This window comes from Gossypium hirsutum, chromosome D02 (assembly GCF_007990345.1).
Source record: "Gossypium hirsutum isolate 1008001.06 chromosome D02, Gossypium_hirsutum_v2.1, whole genome shotgun sequence".
Taxonomy (NCBI): Eukaryota; Viridiplantae; Streptophyta; class Magnoliopsida; order Malvales; family Malvaceae; genus Gossypium; species Gossypium hirsutum.
The window spans coordinates 6,604,327-6,624,488 of record NC_053438.1 but is presented as its reverse complement, the minus strand read 5'-3'; the positions used below and the strand labels follow the sequence as shown (position 1 = coordinate 6,624,488).

General features: G+C 31.6%; 2 protein-coding genes across 2 annotated transcripts; one reads left to right on the top strand and one right to left on the bottom strand.

Moving 5' to 3' along the window:
• Positions 1–13,464: 13,464 nt before the first annotated feature.
• On the top strand, positions 13,465–16,792 carry LOC107932100 (inactive beta-amylase 9). The gene is made up of 3 exons (XM_016864045.2): positions 13,465–14,089; positions 15,145–15,624; positions 15,707–16,792. Exons 1-3 carry the CDS (start codon positions 13,853–13,855, stop codon positions 16,595–16,597), a joined length of 1,608 nt encoding a protein of 535 aa, XP_016719534.1. The 5' UTR covers positions 13,465–13,852; the 3' UTR covers positions 16,598–16,792.
• LOC107932101 (tubby-like F-box protein 3) lies at positions 15,048–18,861 on the bottom strand. Its single transcript, XM_016864047.2, has 5 exons — positions 18,336–18,861; positions 18,106–18,193; positions 17,885–18,014; positions 17,485–17,664; positions 15,048–17,297 (listed from the first exon to the last, which is right to left on the bottom strand). The coding sequence occupies exons 1-5, from the start codon at positions 18,642–18,644 to the stop codon at positions 16,847–16,849; spliced, it is 1,158 nt and encodes a 385-aa protein (XP_016719536.1). The 5' UTR covers positions 18,645–18,861; the 3' UTR covers positions 15,048–16,846.
• Between the last annotated feature and the right edge of the window lie 1,301 nt (positions 18,862–20,162).

Below are 20,162 nucleotides of genomic sequence, written 5' to 3'. Positions count from 1 at the left end.
CTGAGCTTATTTTAATTAATTTTTCTTCAGATTTATTTAACTGTTTTTTATTATTTATTTTCAGCTTTTACTTTTTACGCATTTTATTTATTTATTTCAGGTCCAGGTTTTTTATTTTATCCTCCCCCCAAATTTCTTAGGCACGACAACTGCCCTGACATAAACCTGGTCAAGAGAGCAACAATTTGCAGTAAACTCGGTCTCTGAGGGATCGACCCTACTCCCTATACTGCTTAAATTTGCAAAATTAGGTGTAGGTTTATATTGGTGGATTCGACACCCATCACATATCTCACGACATATTTAAGGTGAAATTTAATTGATATGATATTGATATTTTAATAATTTAATTAAACTTTTTGAAGTTCAAGAACTAATTTAATCTTGATCCAATTAATCTTAAAATATGTTAAATTACAAGTGAAAAACATAATATTGTATATATTAACAAAATAAAATGCAAAGTTTGTAGAAAATATGTTAATGATTTACTTTTAATTTGTATTTCATTTGGAAATAAGTTAATCTAAAAACTTAATAGAATTTAAAGTAAAAGAGTTTTTATAAAAATATACAAAATAAATAATTTTTTAGGAAATAAAATATAATTTTATCATAAATTTAAATAATTATATAAAGAAATAAATTATATTAGGATTATTCTAATTAAAATGCATAATTTTTAGGCACCAATAATAAAATGTCACATCATCAACTTTTAAAAATGTATAAATCTTATTAAGCATTCATCTATATTTAATATTTTCTCTAACTTAATTTAATTTTAATTAAATTACTTAAAAATTATAAATTTTAATAAATAAAATAATATGTTTTTTTCTTTTATAATTTTTAAATCATTTTAGTTTTTTATTTAATCTTTTAAATTTTATAATTGTGTTTTATTTTTATGCAATGAATTTTCTTTTTCTCTTTTTTTAATTTTTAATCAAATTTCATAATTTGATAAAACAACCATTGTTATAATTTTTCAAATTTTGATTTTTTACTAGTGTTTTTTTATTTTTAATTATTGATTTAATAATTTCCAAATTTTATTTATTTTTGTTTATGTTTTCCTCCAAAATTTTAATTATTTTAATTAAAGTTAAATTAAATTAGACATGGTATCGTATATGATTAAGTATAAAATAATATTTGCATGTCTTTAATATTTGATGATGTGGCATTATTTTATTGATACCTAAAAACTATATATTTTAGGATCATTCTAATATAAGTTATTCTCACAATATAATATATTTTAAAAAATAAGATAATCCTTGAATTTAAAACATTTATGGTAGCATCGATTCAACATTAGTTTAGTTAGTAGGATTGTTATTACAACAATAATAAGGATGAGGACTCAATTGTTCAAGTATGTTTAGAGTTGGCAAACGAACGGGTACGAATTGGGCTTATTTCATATTCGGGCTCGGATCATGTCAGGCGAGCTCTGACAAATCTAAATAATTTTAGATTTTATAAGTTATAAATATTTTAATTTCGAATGTAATAATTCATTTTACTATTATACAATGGCAACACAATTCAAATTTATATAAAATACACATTTAATACAATTCTTTTATATAAAATAATTAAAGTGCTTATTATATGTAAAATTTATTATTCTCTTCCATTATATGAATTAACAAAAATATTTTTATTGTTCATTATTATAATATATTGACAATTAACAGTTGAATAACTTTTTATCTTTCTTATTAAATTTATAAACCTAATACTCATATTTTAAAATATTTATTCCAAAACCCAAATATATTATAGCTAGCCCAAACCCAAATAATATACTCAGATCGACACAAACTTGGATTGGCACGGGTGAGCTTTCGAGCTCGGGCCTATTTTGCCAGCTCTAAGTATGTTTAAAGGTTAGTTTGGCATTGTTGTTGCGGTTCAAAATTTTAACACCCCATACCCAACCCAATCATCAGATTCAAGTTACAAGATTTCACATTCGTTGCCAGAGCAACTACGACCAATTACATTCAATTTTTATCATTAACATTTGTAACGGGCCAATTTTATCCGGCCTAGAGAAAAAGCCAAAAACAGATAAATTAAAAATAAATAAATATTACAAGCCCAAACTAAGCCCAAAGTATATCTCCTAACCCAAAACCTTAATACCCAATAACTCAAAGCCCACAACCTAAACTCTTCATAAAACTAAAAAACCCTAGACCCCCTTTGAGCCGCCGCTCCTTGCCACGTCAACGGGCACTTCGCCCGAAGACACCCACGCCTCGAGGTCTGCCGCTCTGCCATTGTTTCATCGAAATGGCTAAGGTGCGAGAACCATCGTCGCCGTTGGCCGCTACCACAAGTACTTGCAAAGAAGAAAACAAAGAGTAGAAAGCAGAAATGGCAAAGAAAAGAAAAAAGTAAAAAAGAGTAAAATATTTTGTAATATATGGCTATAAAAGCCATAACAATATGATGTAAAAAAAAAGTAAAAGAGAAGATTGAAATAGAAATCGAATACAAACTTTAAGCAAAGAAAAATAAGGTGATTTACTTTGTTTTATTTTTTAGATTTGAAAGCAATAAAAATATAAAACCTTTTACATGTCCCTTCCTTTCGCGCCGTCGTGGGGGTCTCTTTCGATCTCGAAAGCCACCGAACCCATTAGAGTTTCATCTGGGCTTCAATAAAAAGGGACACGAAAGGGCACGTGCCGAGAGGAGGGAAAGCCGAAATTTTTTTCAATTTTTTTTTATTTTGGAAGGCATTTGCCTTTAGATCCGGGTTTTAGGGTGAAAAAGGATAAAAAAAAAAGGGGGCAAATTTTTTTACTCCGACCATAGGAGGCGACAATCGTCGTTGCCGATGACTGGTGGCCATGGCAGTATGCCGGCGACCCTATGGCCGAATATGGAGATGCCCTCAGAGAAAAAAAAAGAAAAGAATGAAGTTTTTTTAAAAAAAGTTTGCAAATGACTTTTTTTTTTCTGATTTTTCACTTATATAGGGTCATGATACAATGTCGTTTTGGGCTTGACCTTCAAACGCCCAAAACGATATTGTTTTGGAGTGCAACCCGAATACCCGACCCAAATAAATCAAGATCCATTTTTTTTAAAAGGGGTCTAATTTCCGTTTTAGTACTTCCACTTTTAAACTTTCTTGCAAATTCGTCCTATGTTACTTATATTTTGTTTATTTTTACCCCTTTATTTTATTTTCTTATTATTTAGTCCCCTAATTTGTCAAAGGAATAGTGCGTTTAATGGGATTGGGAATAATTTTTCATTTGGTCCCTGTTCATTTTCTCGCGCCATATTTTAGTCTTTTATTTACTTATTTATTTATTTTATCTCAATTTATGCTTTTAATTTCATTTAAATTCTGATTCAATCCTTTATTCATTTAATTTCAACCTTTTATGAACTGTTTTTTTTATTTATTTGTTTGTTTGTTTGTTTATTTATTATTCCTTTCCCCTTTTTTATATTTAAATTTTATATTATTTATATTTCCTTTTATTTGTGCATTTTTTGCTCGTATTATTATTTATCTTTCTTTTATTATTTAATTAGTATTAGAGTAGTAACTATGACATGATTATTGCCACTATTATTATGAATTGGTGCTCTATTACTATTATAGTTATATCATTATCATTTACTAGCATGACATTTTTTTTAATATCATAGTTTCATTTTTTACAGATTTCCATTTTATTTTATTTTGCTACAACCATGCCATGAATCATGTTTAAATTTATTTATTCATTTTTATACTATGCCCAAATAAATCAAATGTACATCGCATTAAATGTTATATTCGTTTTACCCGATACATAAAAGGATTTTTTTTAAATCGAGGCAATGTTCTTTGTTTAGGGATTTGAGAAATAGCACCCTTACTTACGGGGCATGATTTTCTCCTTGAACCAAGATAAACAAGCAGCTTTTTAAAATTCAAAATATATAAGACTTAGGTAATAATTAAACAATGAGTAATCTTATTTTCGAGGATTTGAGATGTTGTGCCTTAACTTACGGGACATGACCTTTTAGTTTCGATTACCTCGAAATAAGAAGGCCTTTTACATAAGTTTTAATTTAACAAAGTGATTTTAATTAAAAAGAACAACATGTAAAGAAGGATCATATTTAATTTCTCTTCAAATTTTCAACTTCCGACACTAAGATATCAAGTAATCAATTTGGTACCAATTTTGGCGTTATGAGGGTGTTAATCATTCCTCGTATGTAACCGACTCCTAAACCCATTTCCTAGAATTTTGTAGACCGAAAATGATTTTAATAAATCTAACATTTTATTAAAGTGACAAAGCCTTGAGGTGATCCAATCACACCTAATTAAAAAATATTGGTGGCGACTCTATTTCTATTTTCTTTTTTAAAATAAAAAGTCGATTTCCAAAAAGGTTTTGACAACATCTACTTACGAGTATTATAAACATATGATGCGATATACAACTATTTCTAAGTCTTATATGAGCTTACGAAAGCTTTAATGCTAACCCGATGTCGAATTAGGACCAATCTATAATGTTTTTAAAATCACGATTTGACGTCGTGGCTTTAGGGGATCCTCATTACAACGTAACATACTGATTTGATTTCATTGTGACAACAAATGCTCAATGTCGCGACGTGACTATTTGTTTGGCATTAATTCAAATTATACCAATTCAAAATGGCCTAACCATTTGGCGAAGCTCACTTTCAACATGTTAAAGACAAAAAATCACATTTTAGTACTTTATACACTACCATAAACTTTTCATTCCAACCAATTCATCAAATTGATCATACAATTAAAGAACTAATCTTAACATATAAATCTATTTCTATCATTTGATTCATTCAAACCATAAGCCTTATATGGATATGTCACACCCCAAGTTTTTTCTAATTCACGTTTTGGTCGGTTGACTCATGTATGAGCTAGTCAAATTCGTGAGAAATGAATTGTTTCATTTGGCGAAGTTTCTCTTGTAAAATGTTCTACTAGGTTCTGCCATCTTACGGATTTCCTATTCTGCATTTTGCGAGATTTTCCGTTGTGAACCCGCCATTGGCAAGTTCAATTGTGGCGCATAGATCTATTAATTTACAATCCACAATTAGTAAGACAAGTACAGGAAAAGTGTCAAGTCGTATGTAGGAAACATGTCATTTTACATGACAACTGTAAAGCCTCGTTAATAGTGATTGATTAGTGGAATCATGTGTGCATGTAAAGTTATTAGTTAACCTGTTACAGTGGAATTGCGAGCTAATTCCTATATAAATAGAAAGAAATCTTAACAGAGAAGGACTTTATTTTCCATTTCTCTGTTCATCATTGTTCTTTCAAAAGAAACTTAGTATGTTCTTTGTTGTGTAAAGAAGGTACTAGCTTTCAGCTTGATTAGTAGCTTTCAACTTGATTAGTAACTAACTTTTTCAAGCCAACTGTTGGTAAATTCTTGAGTCCTTCTTTAGTTTAATATTAGGGAATATTAGGGTGGTAGAAACCATTAGTATAGGTTTCTACCGATGGTCGGAGGGAAGGAAACTTCCTTCTGGTTAACGTTTGCATGTTTTCAAAGGAAATAAACTAGCATACATAGTGCATCATTGGATAAACTGAAGAAATCATACAGACACACGAGGTGCATTACTAGACAAGCTGAATCAATTATACTAGCACATAAGTACATCATCAGATAAACTGAAGGAAATGTACTAGCACATAAATGCATCATCGAATGAACCGAACAAAATATACTGGCATATAAGTGCATCATTAGCTAAACTGAAGTATAAACCCATACACAATATAATCCTATCACATGCCAACTATATTCGGCTCTGCCCGAACAATTAATACAATAACCAACTTTTCAATTTCATCACATAGTTCAATTCACATTCCATCATTCTCAATTCATCATCAGTTCACCATTCCAACACATCATATAAAATGTTTCAACTCAATTTCATACCAATTATCACATATCAATTAAATCATGCTACTTTCTATTTATTCAATTTAGTCTTCTATCTCAATAAACCATATCAATCACCATAATTTCATTCATATAACCATTATATACTCACACCATTACTAAATAATGGAATTTAACATGAATATAATAATTATATCGGTCACAAATCATATAAATACAAACCAGAAGCTCATGTCACTTGTCATTGCGCTCACCTTTCCTTTCCCTCTCGACGGCCTGACGTCGTCTTTTGCTACGAATACTAATTCAATAAATAAACAATGTAAAAATCCATCCAATTCATATTAAAAGATAAAACCAAAAACATTATGCAATTTATTCAATTTAGTCCCTAAACCCAGGACAAACATAACTTTAAATTTAAAGATTCAGATTAAAATATGATGTCACATATATTCATTAGGGAACTTCTACTTTCTATTCCTATAAATATTTCATAATATTTTTTTCATTTTATTCAATTTGGTCCCTAATGTACGGAACTAACAATTAGGCTTTACAATTTAGTCATTTTCATAATCTAAGCTTAATTTCTATCAAATTCACACCAATTTCATCCATTTCTCAACAACGGCAAGTTTCAAAAATTTTAACAATTTCTCAAATTAGTACACGAGCTAGCTAAATCAATCTCCTATGATTTAATTTCCATAAAAAATTGATGGGGACTTACTTCAATTAAATGGTTGAATACTCTAAGCTTTAAAAATGGCATCCCCTTTTTGTTTTTCTTGTTTTGACCGGTTGGAGAAGATGAGTTTTTCATATCTCCATCCACCAATTTCACTTTTATACTAAGTTTATTATATAATTAATCTTTATTAACCTTTAATTAAACTTTTTATTTTATTTCAAACCTTAATTAATTAGTTTAATCACCATCCATCATCACATTCCACTATCAACTATTCAAAAGCGTTTTATTAACCACTTTAGATCTTTTGATAACCAATTTCACTTTTATACTAAGTTTTTTCTTAATTAAAAATCTATAGTGATTAAACTTTTACAATTTAGTCTCCGGGCCTTAACTAATCAGAATTTCGGCTAAATTACATAATTGAATTTCAATTCATCTATATAATAACTCCGTAAATAACCCTATTTAATATTTATGGACTCGATTTATAGAAATGAGGTCCCAAAATTGCAATTTTCAACACCACTAAATTTTGAGTCGTTACAATTCTCCCTTTCAAGAAATTTCATCCCTGAAATTTACTTGAAATGTAAACCGGAATATGTACTATTGAATCGATTTCTATTGTTGACTACCCCTCACAACTAAGCCACCATGAGCAATTCTCCAACCTTTAGCTATAGAAGCAGATTCCAGGGTAGCAACAAAAATATCATTAACACTTCTCAGAAAATTTCAAGTGATATGCTCTAAGGATCTGCATTCAAAACATGCTCATTTTTTCTTCCCATATTCACTTCTTTGTTTTCTGCCATAAAGCTTAAAGCTCGGAATACTTACGTCTTTTTTTTTACTTCTCAACATTGCCAATAGATATTGATGATTGTTTAACCTGGTCTTTCTCGTATTCGACATTTGATGAAACCGATTTTCAAGAACTTTGAGACTCTCTAGCTCGCTTAGGTAGGGGTTGTGAACCTATAGTCTTGACTTTTTTTCTGAATGCTCGAAGAGTCATGTCTTTCTTATCTAGGCCCAAGGTCTGTTCAACCATTTTTGCTCGTTCAGCTAGATCAACAAATTCATTAAGCTTATGCGAAACCAACTGAACTCAGAGTTGATCTCATAATCCCCGATGGAATCGCTTATGACTCTCCTATTCTATGGGCACTAACTTGAGAAAATATTTTCTTAGTCGCAAGAACTCTTGTTCGTAGTCGACTACTAGCATATTCTCTTACTTCAACATCATAAATTCTTGTTTTCTATCTTCCAAATACAATTCACCAATATACTTTTTCTCAAACTCAAACACACAAATGACACACTTTGGCGGTGAACATTCTAATTGTTAGCCACCATTGATAAGCTTCTTCTTTTAGGAGAGATACCACATAAATGACGCACTTCGGCTGTGAACATTCTAATTATTGCAAGACCCGTTCGATCGGTTGTAACCAAATTTCGACTGAGGATGAATCGACACTTTTCAATCCTTTAAACTCGGTTGCTCTATATTTTTTCAACTCTTTTGTCGGGGTCACCGAACTACAGCTACTGGTGCAACGTACGGAGTAGCTCTCGCTACTTTCTAAAGGATTTCTGGTATCGTGCAGAGAAAATTCTCATCATCTTGACCTTTTTGTCAAGGTCTATCAACTCTATTCTATTGAGCACCGACTGAATCAACGCCAAGTGCCTCGATTTTAATCTTATTCTTACTCTCAACAGAGTGATTGTTGCTATTTATATCATCATTAACAACGTTCCTCAATTCTTTTTACATCTTTAGCTATAAAATAGAGGAATTTAAAAATCAGCATCCAAATCTCGAGTTAGACTCAACTCGACCTTGGAATATACCTCTAGACTCAACTTCGAGCTCAATTTAGTTTGAGAATAGCTAAACCTATAGCTTTGATACCAATAAATGTAACATATGATACCCGATCGTCAAATCTGAGTTATAATATGCCACAGTTGTTGCTAGAGCAACTACTATAAACATATGATGTAATATACTACTATTTTTTGGTCTTATACGAGCTTAAGAAAGCTCTAATATCCATACCGAATAATTTAATATCAGTAACAATTACCATATGCAATATACAATAGATCTCTCAGTATTCAGTCTCGTATAAAAAAATCATAGCTTATATAGTCTAATTCAATACATACGGAGACCCTATAGAAGGCCTACAATTGTTTCAAACGACACATACAGAGGGAAAATCTAATCTTTGGGCCACACGCCTGTGTGGTTTTACACAGCCTAGCACACGGCTTGGCACACATCCGTCTGCATGCCCGTGTGTCTCCTATAGCCTGACAGACGCCTGTATCGTCTGCCCGTGTAGTCCTAAATCACAAACCGTGAGTCACACAACCTAGACACACACCTGTGTAGTCTCTAGTGGCAAACAGTGAGTCACACGGCCTAGACACACATCTGTGCCTTTAGCCCGTGCGTCTCTAATTCGATAGCCATATTTTTCGGCGTCTAAAATTCGTAAAAACTTAGGTTTTTGATATGTACTTAAAGTAGTTTTGACGCAGAAACAACGTAGAGAAATCCCAAAGCCTAAATTAGCCAACCAGAAACAATTAATTGACTAAAACAACGAAATTCTCACAATTTAACACTTACTGAACTATGTCAAAAACTTCAATAAGAAACCTCTGACGAAACTGACACTTACCAACGAATCAACGACACCCACTTGAATTAGACTATTGGGAAACGCTACTTTCAACACGCACGCCTAAAACAAAGAAACTAGGATCGCTTAACGAAGTGAATTCAACCCACTAACACGAAACTATTTCGACCGTATGAAAATGTTGTTTATTAGAATTCACAACAGAACTACACAATTAGCTTTCAATTAACATCACGGAAATTGTACTTACCCAACCAGAACATGTAACAGCCCGGTCTAAACCCTAGTCGGGCAGTGGTTTCGGGACCACAAATCCGAATTAGAAAAATATTTTAATATTATTTTTTGTGTCTATTATGTGTGAATTTTCTTGTGTGAAATTTTCGTGTTTTAATTTTATCGTTTAAGTGTCCGATTAAATGAAAGGATTTAATCGCGTAAAATAAAAATTTAAGGGTTAAATTCAAAAGGGCCAAAAAATAGTTGTTCTTTTAATGTGAAGGATTTATGTGGCAAATAGACCATTATTAAAGTTAGTGGGTGGCATTTGACAAGAATGACCTTAGCATATATGTTAAATATTATTATTAAAGGTTAATTGGTAAATGAATTATAATGTATATTATAATAAAACAAATGAAAAAAAAATGTTAATGGATTGTTCATCCACCCATCACCGAATATTGAAAGAAAAAGAAAAAGTTGAAGCCTTGTTATATTCGACCTAGGTTGAGCTTGATTGAGGTATGTTTTTAAATCGATTTTTGATAATTTTTACGTTTTTGAGATCGTTGCTTCGTGTTCTTCAAAACCCATGCTTTAATTTTTGGAATTTATGATGATTTTGTGATGTGAAATTAATGATAGTTTGTGGTTTTTGTAGTTTGATGGTAGAAAATAAAAGATATGTGATAGATTATAATGTTTGTTTTTGAATTTTTGATGGATTTGATTATTTTGAGTTAAATTGTAAGAAATATTAAATTGAGGGACTAAAATGTGAAATAAACGACATGCAAGGACCTATATGAGACTAAGGAATATTCGGCCAAACTACATTGTGATTAATTTGGAATATTTTGTGTTTTGTGCAATTTGGACTAAATTGTAAAAATGTTAAATATCAGGGGCAAAATGGTAAATTGCCTATTTATGTGTTTTTGGATGAAATTGAATGAAATTATGTTTGAATGAGTTAAATTTGAATGTGTTTAGATCAAGAATTAAAGAAATCGAACTTGGATCGGGGGAAAAATAAAGTCGTCGATTAATCGTTCCGTTCCGGTTTATTGCTGTCCAGGGTAAGTTTGTAAGCAAATAGGTGTTATAATCTTTAAATAAATATAATATATATACATGCTGAAATGAAAATATGCACTTATATATTTATATGTGTGTAGCCGAATGTGTTTAAGCTCGGGAAGTAGAAATAGACGTGGATGTGATTTATCAGTATTTAGCACTGAGTGTGCGAGTATAGAATAGCTACGGCTATATGCTTGACACTAAGTGTGCGAAATTAAATAATGATGTTGAATAACGAGCACTAAGTGTGCGAAACTAAGTAATGATGTTAAATAACGAGCACTAATTGTGTGAAACCAAATAATTATGTTAATAACGGGCACTAAGTTGCGGAACCGAGATCAATTTGGTTAAATGAGAGAGAGCACTAATTGTGCAACTTTATTATGGCCTCGATAAATTGTTTAGCACAAATTGTACTGATTGGATGAATGATAAATGTGACATATATGTATATGTTAGTATAAGTACGTAATAGTTAATTAATATATGCTATTAAAGTTAGTTGGTTATGTCAATTTTGATACAAATTATTTGATGCAAATGAAAGTATGTGTGTGTGGGAAAAGCTTATATTCGGCCAAAGGGGTAAGTATATGTGAAGTCATAATTATGTTCTATATGCATTTATATATGAATGAGTTCATTCGGTAAAGAGTGGGTATATGATTTGAAGATGAAAAAAATAACTATGTTATTATTTAAAGGTATATTCGGCCAAGCTGAAATTGGTTCATAGTTACATATTTGATATTTAAGTTTTGCAAGCTCGAATGTGTATATATATGAATATGATTGCATTTTTCAGTTTTGTTATTGAATTATTAACGTCATTGAATTGTTTAATTGCTTATGACTTACTAAGTTGTGATAGGTTATTGTGTATGTGTGTTTCCTTCGGTTTTATCGATTTTGGAAGCTAGTTACGGGCTCGGGGATCATCAGCGTAGTCAACCACACTATCGTCCATCCATCGGTACCTATAAAAGTTAAATTTAAAATCTATGGCATGTATAGGCTATACTTCCCTTTTGAATATATTTTGAATGAAGTGTATATATATAATAGGCCATGCGAAAATGGCTTGTTTATTTTGATATGAATGGTTTAATGCTTTGATTAAATATTATGGTTGAAGATTTGGCTATGTTTCGTAAATGGTTGAGACTAATATAAGTGATGTTATGCTTTGGAAGAATTTTGAATTTTGATAATTATGCATATTGGTTGTGATAGACAAGTAAAGTTGATTGATATGATATGATATAAGTATAAGCTATGTTTGAAATCATGGATGGAAATATCTTAATTTTCAGTAATTGAGATTGAATTTGAATTATCATTTACTATGTGAAAGTTGTATATTGATTTACTATGAATATAGAGTAGTTGAAATTGGTAAATTGCATAATGAGCATTGTTTATGGACTTGGTCTTGTAAATGACCTTTGATACATTGAGGGATAAATAATACATAGTAAATATATATATAGGATCGGCCTTGGTATGTTATGCATGGAATGGTTTGAGTATTGATGAATTTGACATTGGTTAAAGCATAAGTATTTAAGCTTAATTGTATTCAGCTAAAGCTTGAGAAATTGGTCATATGAATAGTAACTTTATTTATTTGATGAATAAATATTTGTATGCAATTTGACAAGTAGTTTTGAGTGTTTGAATAATAATAAGTGAATATACTATGAAATTGTACAAATGCTTATGGCATATTCGGCCCAATGTTTATATTTGCTTGTATTTATAAGGGTTGATATAGGTACATATGTTAAAATCTAATGATTACATGTAAAATAGGTGAAATTTTAAATGTGAGTTTTATATACACATTTGTGTCATTGTTGTTTGTAATTGATTTGTTAGTCGAGTAGGCGAAATGAGGTATGACCAAAAGTGGTGTTTGAAATATTCTACATAATTTTTAATTATGAGTTATGTGTTTACGAATATGATCGATACATGATATGAAATGACTCGTAATAAGTAGATATTACCTTTTTGATTTAAGACTTGGTTGGCTTAGTAGGTTGAATATGTGTACATCTATGATTATTTGAATTTGAATTTGGGTCGGTAATACCTCGTAACCCTATTCTAGCGACGGTTACGGGTGTTACAGAACAGCAGATAAAGAACAGGAAGTTTGGCGACCGATAAAAGAAAATAAAATAAAAACAAGAAAAACGAAAAAGAAAAGAAAAAGAAATTGAAGAAGGGAGAGGAGAAGAGGAAACATTAAAATTTAATGTTTGAAACACCAATCAGAATTTCGATAATAAGAAAAAATATTCTATAGGCCAAGACTTGAACACAAGACCCAAAAGTATACAGAAACTTAACTATTAAACTAACAAGCTCATTATTGATAGAGATTTACACAGAATTAAACTTAAGTCAACAATTCAAATATAAAGGTTAGTTTAGAATAAATAGCAAAACTTTCTAAAGACACAACTCAAACCCTAACCTCAAACACATATATAGAGCCTAAAGCCACATATATAAAGATTTAATTACGCTAGCATTTATTAGTCAAAAATTTAATGTTTTGATTGTTACATAACCTGAAGTAAACAAAAGTTACTATTTTAGTAGTTTACCCATGTTAAATAAATATTTTATTTTCTGGCAAAAAAAATATTTTATTTATATATGATAAAAAGTGAAGATTAAAATATATTTTAAAATTCTTTTGAATAACTTTTTTTTTGCTAAAGAAATTGTTAATTAACCCCAAGTAAAAAATGATTAATTATGCGGATGAGGATTTTGGTAAACTACGAAACGTAAAAGTAGAAGAGATACCCGCCATTTTTGTTATTTTTACGCAAAAAACGTTCATATAAGAAACGAGCTCCAGCCATCAGCCATGAAAAAAGCTGCATCCCCCCCCCCCAAAAAAAACAAGGGCAAAAAAATATTATAAAAGCCCTCATTTCTAATCTTTCACTCATCCCCCAAAATTTTCAGTTCGAAGTTTTTTTTTTCTTTTTGTGGTTTACAGCTTGAGATCTGAGAGCAAAGGCCCTGTTTTTCATTGGGGTTTTTTGTTTGAAGTTCTTTGGTTGTAAACCTGATTTTTTTTAAAATAATACTTGATTTTTAGTTTTGGGTGAATTTTGAATGTAATAATAATATATCTCTTTTTGATTATTTTGGGGTAAATTTTTCGTTAGTTATTTTTGGGTCTTCGGAATTGGAATTTTTGGGGAATGGAGGTTTCGGTAATTAGGAGTTGTTCTCAAGCAACAAACCCTAAAACAGAATTAGGGTTTAGCGATTCAAGGTTTAGTTTCGGGAAATTTAACGAGAAACTATTTTCTCGGAAACCAAACAGTGTTTCGTTTGAGAGTCCATTAAGGAGGGGAAAATCTGGGCTCAGAATAACAGCGCAAGCTGCCCAATCTGATCGCCTTCCTAAATCGAAGTCTTCTACAAAATCAAAAACTGTAAGGTTTTTTTTTTGGTTTCCTTCCATTGTTTCTGCTTTTAAATTATTATTATTTTAAAATATTAATTTAATTATGAAATTACTAAAATACATTTATTTAAAAGATAATTAATATTTTTATTAAATATTTTTATCTTGTTATATTTTTATATAATCTTCTAATAAAATAATTAAAAATTATTATTTAAGAATCCAACCCATGATAAATAAATCTATTAAAATATAATAATTATATATTTTAATAAATATTATTTTAATATAAAATTTTTTCGTATATTTACTTCTGATAAAATTTAATATATATAATATATATTAAATAAATGAAATTAAATTAATCACCATATTTTCTACCATGCTGTTGAAATTGACTTAAAACACATTGATAGGTGTTACATTTTTCACTTGTACGTATTCATAAATTTATTTAAACGTAAAGATTTATCTAAAATATGAGAGAATTTAGATAAAATTACGAGATAAAAAAATGATTTTAAGTAAAAATATTAAATTGATTAAAATATAAATTGAATTTAAGTTTCAACTTAATCCATTCCATCCTTGTTTATACTTTTGCAACTTATTTTTTTTTACTATTTAATTTATATCATATAAAATTAAATATATGATAATAAAATACTACATAGACAAAAAAATTTGTTAGTAACCTGCCTAAATTTAAACTTTTAATAAAAAGTCATTTTAAATATTAAATATTAAATTAATATTTAATAAAAAAAATTGTTAGTAACCTGCCTAAATTTAAACTTTTAATAAAAAGTCATTTTAAATATTAAATATTAAATTAAAATTAATATAAGCCAACTTATAACTCCTTGAGTTGGTAATTTATAAATATGGATAAATTTAATTAAATTTAAACATATTTAAAGTAGGATTGGGTTTATGCAAATATAAAATCTACTAATATCATTCATAAACCCGGTTCAAACCTGAACTGACCCAATGTATAAACATCTATAATGGTACAAATTTGACATTTTTGGTAGCAACTAAAAAATGTTATCGAGGTTATTCGGTTGTTTCATTTTGCAGCTTAATAGAATAAGATTATTTGCTGGCCTGCCTCTAGATGTTGTGTCTGGTGGTACAGTCAACCAGTTTCGAGCAATATCAGCGGGGCTTAAAGCTTTGAAACTTCTCGGTTTGGAAGGTGTTGAATTGCCTATATGGTGGGGAGTGGTGGAGCATGAGTCGATGGGAAAGTACAACTGGTCTGGCTACCTTACCATTGCCGAGATGGTTCGGAAAGCAGGTCTTAAACTTAACGTAACACTCTGCTTTCACGCTTCCAGTCAACCTAAGATCCCACTTCCCGAGTGGGTACTTGACATTGGGAAAACCAAGTCCAATATCTTCTTCAAGGATCGAGCCGGAAAGCCTTACCGAGGATGTCTTTCACTGGCTGTTGATGAGCTTGCTGTTCTTAACGGGAAGACTCCAATGGAAGTGTATCAGGATTTCTGTGAAAGCTTCAAGTCGGCTTTTTCGGCTTTCATCGGTTCTACGATCACGGTAGTTGGTTTTGCTTGTCAAATAAGGCAATGTCATTAGACCCTGTTTTGATGTTAATGGCTTCTGTATTGTGGTTTTGCAGGGAATCACAATGGGTCTCGGACCAGACGGTGAGCTCCGGTATCCATCTCACCGTGGGTTTGCCAAAAGTGGCACAGTTCCGGGAGCTGGGGAGTTCCAATGTTACGACAAAAACATGCTTCACCTTCTTAAGCAACATGCCGAAGCATGCGGAAAGCCAAAGTGGGGACTAGGTGGCCCTCATAATGCGCCCGCTTACAGCGAGTTGCCAACTGCAAACACCTTCTTCAAGGATCATGGTGGATCTTGGGAAAGTCCTTATGGTGATTTCTTCCTTTCTTGGTACTCAAGCCAGCTCATAGCTCATGGAGACCGCCTACTCTCACTTGCCTCTTCAGTTTTCAGTGATAGTGCGGTGAACATTTTCGGGAAAGTCCCATTGATGCACTCTTGGCATGGAACCCGCTCACATCCTTCTGAGCTCACAGCTGGCTTCTATAACACTGCCACGAGAAAAGGCTACAAAGAAGTTGCAGAGATGTTTGCAAGGAATTCATGCAAAATCATCTTGCCTGGGATGGACCAGTCAGATAAGTACCAGCTTAAGGAATCTCTCTCAAGCCCTGAATTATTACTTGCTGAAATTGGAACAGCTTGCAATAAGCACGGGGTCAGAATTTCCGGCCAGAACTCGACTGTCGGAGCTCCTGATGGTCTTAAGCAGATCAAGAAGAACATGTTGAGTGAGAATCTTAATGACTCATTCATTTTCCAGAGGATTGGAGCTCAATTCTTCGCACCGGAGCATTTTCCTTTGTTCATTGAGTTTGTCCGGAAACTGAACCAACCTGAACCGCATTCAGGCAATCTGCCTACTAAAGAAGGCACCACCACCGCCACAGATTCTGTACATACAAGGTCAAATCTGAGCATCCACATGCAATCAGCTTAAGTAGAGAGGACAATTATGTGTAGATAGCATCCTTGTAAGGTACCAGAAGTCAGAAGATATTGGATTGGAAAAAAAAAGATTGTTCCATTTGACTGAGCACTGCAAAGACATAGCTAAGCAAATGTTTACAGTACATACACCAATTCTCTTTTAACTATTCCTTTTATAAAATGAAAATCGAATAAATTTTGGATCGATTTTTATTTATTTTTAATTATTATTGCATATGAATATCGGACATAGATATCTTCATTCACAAGCAACCTTAGTGTCAAAGCTGCTGAGGCAGATGGCAAATGCTTGGAATGCAGAGATGGGATACTGGTAATCCATCGTGAATAAATCTTTCCCAACTTTCCCGAATTGAAGTACGATCTTTCGGTTTTCCGGAGAAGCCACCAACTGAAAGTTTTTAACCGAAGCAACTGTCACTCGTCCATGGAAGTTTAAGCACCAACAATGGAGTTGTTCATTCCACCTTGGAGCCTTGTTTATCAACACCAAAGCACCATTCTTTTGACCACACAATGATCCTGATAGAAAATTGCCCATGCTAGCTGGTTCTGAATGAGCAATCGGATTTGATTGGAATATGTCCGTATTGCGGCCAGAAAACTCTGACCGGGCTCGAGCTGGCTCTTCGGGTAGGATCGAAGCGGTTGGGATGGTACCCATGATACATTGCATTCTCCTTGGACCCCTAGAAGTCATATAAAATATATCTGTGTCACCTACTCGGACTTTAAAAGCAACTTTGGGTACGGATATGTGTTTGACATATGTATGCTTCGGTTTTTCATATCTGACACGGGTACTCGAAAGGATAGATATGACAAATAGAATAAGAAATCATCAAATCCTTATGCAAAATAACAAAAAACTCTTACCTCGAACCCAAAACTTCCAATTCATATGAAATATGAGCCATGGAATAGTTGACCAAATGGATTTTAGATGAAGCATGTTTCAAATTTGGTAGCCTAGGAGAGTGATTTTTAGCCATCTTTGAACCAGTATGAGCTGATTGACCAGCAAGGATGGTGTACCTGTTCCCTAAATAATTTGATCTTTGCCAAAAAGAAAAAGAAAAACATAAATTTGTTGTCTATAGCTTACATTGCTCAAACTTTTTTTTTCTTAAAACATCTGTATTCAACCTCCGCGTTTAACACATATCCAGACATGAATATAAGTTGTGAGCTTTCAAAGAGGTATAAATTGAATATATATCCGTGTCAGACACGTATTTGTATATGACACTCACATTAGAGTCGAGTAACTACTCACCTCAATTTCCCAACATAAGAACTGCTCCCCCTTGACATATCCTCAGCCCGTAAAGAGATGATATAATCATTGTGTGTAGGACGCTTATGCTTGCGAGCAGCAAGAAGGAACTTCCCATCATCTGTTAGTGCTGCCACAGAGATATGAAAAGACAATTTAGAACATGACACATATCTAACACTCACACCCGAATCCGAGTAAGGCAACAACAATAATCTCACCATTAGTTAAACTAAGGTAAAGGCAATATGTGTGAGTGGATCGGTTCCGTTTTATAAAGCAGTGGAGGAGACCATCCTTAGGACCAGGCTGCAAAGAGATTCCAATTACAGAAGATTGAATACTGCTCACCGTGAAATATATAAATTTAAAAATACTTCCATTCATAATATTACTAACAATTTCATTCATCAAAGGACTTTAATCCAATTTATACAGTAAATATAAAAACCTGTTTAACTGATATGGGAAATGTTAATTTTCCTGAAATTTCAGGAAATTTAACAATCTCTTTAACGATAAGCCTCCAACTACTGCAAACGCCGGCACAAGCCACCACAGTTTTTCTTTGGGGCCAATGAGTTTCAGAGTCTTCGATCCTTAAAAGAACTTCTCTTAACAATTCCGGCGGCAGTTTGGCCCAGCAGCAGTCCTCACCGTCGTCGCCGCAGCCGTCAACCGCCGCTTGGTCTGGAACTTCCAGTTGGTCTTGAACAACCACCCGGCGTGACCTTAGCCTTGCTATGAACTCCAATGTCATGAATTAAAATTTAAGCTTTAACAACCAGCTTGAAGATTTTGTTGGTGATAATTGTCTAGCTGTTTATGTTTTGCATGAAAAACTGAGAAGAAAGATATTTTGAGATTTGGATTTGGATTGAAAATTAAAGTTTGGAAATTTTCGAGGTTTTTTTTTTTATTTTCTATTTTTTGTTAAGCAGATAATTATTTAAAAGCTAAAATAATAAAAGCTTTTCTTTTTGACATATGAGGGGGTTACAGGTTTTTTTTTTATAATATAAGTATTGAATAGGGATGAGTGTTAATTAAAGATTTTGTCATTTTATAGTTGTTTAAAGTATTTGTTACTTTCTCGGCTCGATTTGTACAGATATTTTTATTAATGTAGAAAGAGGAGATTTAAGTACATTGAAATGCATTATATTCTTATTTATAGGTTGGAAAAATACTTTAGACATTGTGTCAAAAATAAATAAAAGAGGTAAACCAATTTTTGAGCTCAATTGAAAAATTGTTTTCACGTTGAAATTGAATTAGATAATTGTTCTTTTGGGGTTTAAATCTTTTTTATTTAAATTAGTTTTTAAATTTGACAATTATTCTCGAATTTGAATTTTTTTGTTCAATTTTTAAGAAAATATAAGGACTAACTTGGATAAAAAAATTTTAGGCCCCAATATGGGAACAATTGTCAAATTTATGGACTAACTTGAGCCAAAAAAAAATAAAGCTCCAATTGAAAATAATTGGCAAGTTTGAGCCCAAAAAGTGCAATAACCCAAAGTAAAAACATTTATTTAATACAAATAAAACATAAAAAAATTATGGGTAAACTTAAAAAGCTATTAGTAAGTTTACATTTTGGTTATTTAATTCAAAAGGTTATAAAATGGTCATCGGATTAATCGAAAGTTTTTTTAAGTCATTAGGCTGTTAATTTTTTTTTAAGTTCTGCTAGAGAACTCTAAGCGACAATTCGACGATTGGTACAATAGATCAGTACCCATTGTAACACCCTAATCCCGAATACGGAGTACTCAAATACTAAGGCACTACATCAAGTCACTGGATTTCTTATACAAAGGTCCAAAATTCACCCAAATTAATTCCAACAAAAATCCAATCCCAAAATAAATTTATCCATCGCCAACCCAGGTCAACACTCGAAAGTTGACTCGAGAATTTAGGGTTGTTACACCCATTGTCAAATAAAAAAGCATACATTAGATCCAAATTGATCTTATAGTTAGTATTGAATATTGGAGATGAAAGTTGTTTGGATTTAGTTAACAAATTCATGACATTCAAAGTTATTTCATGAATATATATATAGAAGAAAGGGAAAGTAGAGCTTTCAATTGGTGTAGTTTGTGCGAACAAAAAAGTTATACAATAATAATTTTAACAACCCAGTAACTTAAATGAAAACTTTTAAATGGTTCAATACTAATTTTGTAATTTTTTGAAGTTAAATAATTAAAGCATAAACTTAATAATAATTTAGTGATCTTAATGTAATTTATCCAAAAATATTTCA